At 42.0% G+C, this 3,632-nt stretch overlaps 1 protein-coding gene across 8 annotated transcripts in view; it reads left to right on the top strand.

The window, feature by feature from the left end:
* HMGN3 (high mobility group nucleosomal binding domain 3) overlaps positions 1 to 3,632 on the top strand; it is a 30,231-nt gene that overhangs the window by 21,018 nt on the left and 5,581 nt on the right. For all 8 annotated transcript variants that reach the window (XM_015569444.1, XM_015569445.1, XM_015569447.1 and 5 more), the window contains exon 3: positions 2,296 to 2,325. In XM_015569444.1, the coding sequence (XP_015424930.1) occupies positions 2,296 to 2,325 (30 nt within the window). The remainder of the gene's footprint in view (positions 1 to 2,295; positions 2,326 to 3,632) is intronic.

Below are 3,632 nucleotides of genomic sequence, written 5' to 3'. Positions count from 1 at the left end.
TGAATCCATCACAGCCACCACTTAACCTGCACAGCCCCCTACTCTCGGCACATTCTGCTGGCCGCCTGAAGTCCAGTTCTGATCTTTCCTTGAGATCCCAGGGTTAAAACTATTCATGAAGGCTCTGGTCCTTCATTTTTTTTCTGTAATTTAAAGAAAGATGAGTTTAGCTTCCTGTGGCTATTTTCAGCAAGAGATTTCTTAGATCTAGAGATGGCAAGAAATATTTCTTCCAGTTTGGCCTGACCAGATGACCTAGACTGAGCTAAGCACAGCTTCAAGAATTTCATGATTCTTTGCACTTATGGCACGGGCTGCTACTGATCATTTTTGCTAACTCCTTAAAGAATTATTTGAAACATTTAAGCTATTGGAATGAGACAAAGTCTGCATAAGGCAGCAAGAATTAGGAAAAAGCTTGAGTTCATTTTTTGACCAAATGTTATTAAGCATCTACAATATGTTAAGTGGCGTTTTATTCTACTAGAGTTAGAGCAGGGAATAAAACAAACAAAAAGCATGGAGTGTTTACTTCTAGGACACATAAAGAAAGGCAGTTGTACTTGTAGAATGTGAAATCCCTTGGGGAGCCATCTTTTGCTTGTGGTAAATGGAATATCAATTCTGTGTGCTTATTTCTGAAATGCCTGGAAGAGTTCTGTTATTTTAAATTTTCTTTGCCATCTCATTTGCTAACTTGCACCATCACTGAAGAAAAGATTTCCTGAAACACATCATTCTCAGCACGGTCTCTCTCTAAATTCTATAAACTTCCAAATTAAAGGAAAATATTAGTGAAACTATTTAAATCTTTAAACATATACATTTAGTAAAGACATAAATGTGCTTGTTTTGTTTCAGTTTAAAGCAGCAGTTCTCAACCTGTGGGTCTCAACCCCTTTGGGGGTCGAACGACCCTTTCACAGGGGTCACCCAAGACCATCGGAAAAAACATAGATAATTACATATTGTTTATGTGATTAATCACTATGCTTTAATTATGTTCAATTTGTAACAATGAAAATATATCCTGCATATCAGATATTTACATTACGATTCATAACAGTAGCAAAATTACAGTTATGAAGTAGCAACGAAAATAATTTATGGTTGGGGGTCACCACAACATGAGGAACTGTATTAAAGGGTTGCGGCATTAGGAAGGTTGAGAACCACTGGTTTAAAGGAAACATTTCTCTTTAACTGCCTAAGACTTGTTGTCATTCTCTTTTCTAACATATAACAAGGCCGAGTCCTATTATTTTGATTTCTACACAATTATGTAAGTCTCTTGTATTAACTTAAAAGTTTTAGTTCCATTTGTAAGGAACAAGAGTCACACTGGAAGCTATTTCTTAAATAGCACCTCAATGTTCCCACTGTCAATTTTATCACAAAAGTAGAGATTATGAAAAGTAGAGATTATGGTTTGGAGCCTAAACTCATCTTCCTTTTCTTTCCTTAGTCACCACACCCTTAGTGAAATTATTAAATGGGAGAGGCCATTTCTTTGAACAGCGTGCCCACACCCCTTCAGAAACTTCCTCTGGAGCTTTAGGGTGCCCAGGGTGATTGAACTCACCTGGAGAGGGTGATGGGAGCCATACATTACATTCTTTCCACAAATATAAGACATCAAGAAAGAATTTTTTAAAATCAACTTGGTTGTGTGTAATTGTTGCAGGAGGATTTACTAGGCCAGATTTCCCACTCATGAATAGGAATGAGGTTCTTGGGGTACTGCTGAAATATGCATTTTCAGAAGCCCCCAGGAGAGGATGGGATGTGAGAAAGGCCTTATTTGCATGAAGTTACTTTTCTTGGGTTCCAAAGTCCCCTGCCCTTAAGCCAGTCCTGGGAAAGGTGCAGCTGGGAGTTTAGCAAAGCCAAAAGTAAGGCCAGTGTCCAGAGCTTTCGTTCCATGTTGCTACTGGGTGTAGTTCAGCATCCAAGCTAATTAAACTCCAGGTTCAGTCGATTGTGTAGTCCAAGATGGCCATGAGGGAGCGCATCATCTCCTGCCACGGGAGAGCTCAGAACCCTGTGCACCAGAGAGAAAGAGAGTGAACTTCCTTTGGTTGGAATATTCAGGTTTTTCTGCACTGGCAGTGGCCACGCCCATCTGGCCACTGACTAGATTCCAGGTGTGACTGACAGGCAAGTGCAGTCACTCAGACCTTACTGGGCATGCGTCTATCCGGTCTTCCCTTTCCTCCTTTCCTGTTAAATAATAACCAGGTTATCACAATGGCATCATAATCATCAAAAACATGTCTTTTTCCATTTCCTTTGTAGCCCACAAGACGGTCTGCCAGATTGTCAGCGGTGAGTACTCTAGAACCCCTGGTATTAGTTCCTCTGAGTTCATGTTCCCCGTGTCCACAGCAGAGCAGCAGAAGGAAGATTGTTTCCCTTGAGTGTTTTATTTGCTTTTTGGAACTTACGTGGGTCACAATAGATAGCAAATTCAACCATTGTTGCCAAGCAATTCCCTTGATCAGATGTGTCCGTGAAAAACAGTGCCCAGCCCCATTACCAAGAATATAAAGCACAAGAAGTTGTTTGACATTGCTAGATTTCTGAAACAAAGGAAATATATTAAGCAAAATCGTAGCCTATGATGTGCTAAAGTGGACAAGAATTCTGATTCTGTCTACAATGCATACTTTAGTCAAAATGTTCTGAAAGTTATGACTCCATATGCTTTAGCCTCATTTCAGAACTAGAGAATCTTTGAAAAAGTAATGATTCCACTTTGCCACTTGGAGTCTGTCTTTGTGGGCCAGGCCCCGGGAAGAGGTGAGGGTTAGATCATTAAAGCAGGGATGGCAGGTATGCCAGGCCCGGTGATGCACGCTCCCGCTCTTCTCACCACACTGGGCTCCTCGCTGGCTCTTGTGCTCCTCCTTGTTGCTGCTGATTGGTGTCTGTCTTCATTCTGCGAAGACAGGTCAGCCTGGCTCTCTGGTAGAGGATTTGGATTAAAATACCAGCAGCCCACACTGCCCACTGAGATATAGGGGAAAGGCATTAACCTCAGCTCACAGTTTATATCACCATACTAGATCGTACAGGAGCTGCAAGCTCCTTTGGCCTTTGAGGAAGCATGGAAATCATCCTCCGCCAATACCCGTGCCTGGCACAGGTTAAGAAATCAAAGCAGAAATGTATATTAGGACGGGTCACAAATTCAGAAGTGTAACTGGGTTTGAGTTGAGTGAGCCAGTGTTTCACACGAGTCCCAGCCTAAGGAAGTGGTATCAGAGGGAGAGCTGGGAGGTGCGGTTGTGTGTGTGCATAGTTATTCCAGATTCTCCCGAAACCCCTCAAAGATGGTGTGCTCTATCTCAGAGTAACTTTCAGTGAGGCTCAGACGTGAGTTTAAATGCTCTTTTAGCTTAACTATAGATTTTACTGAAAGCCATTGTATTCCATGGATCTCTAGTCCATTAAGGGGATGTAAGTCACATAATACCCAAATCTTAAAACAAGGCTTTTCCTGAGCACCAGGAACCAGCAATATAAGCACCTGCCACTGAGATCATCGCTGCCGGTGCTGACGCAGAGCCTCGTCAGAGGCCAGTGAGGTTACAGACTGAAACCTCGTCATTTCCTGTCCCATCAAAACACGT

The sequence above is a fragment of the Myotis davidii genome, unplaced genomic scaffold (assembly GCF_000327345.1).
Source record: "Myotis davidii unplaced genomic scaffold, ASM32734v1 scaffold104, whole genome shotgun sequence".
In the NCBI taxonomy this organism is placed as follows: Eukaryota; Metazoa; Chordata; class Mammalia; order Chiroptera; family Vespertilionidae; genus Myotis; species Myotis davidii.
The sequence above is the reverse complement of the archived record's forward strand: the minus strand, read 5'-3'. Positions and strand labels throughout refer to the sequence as shown.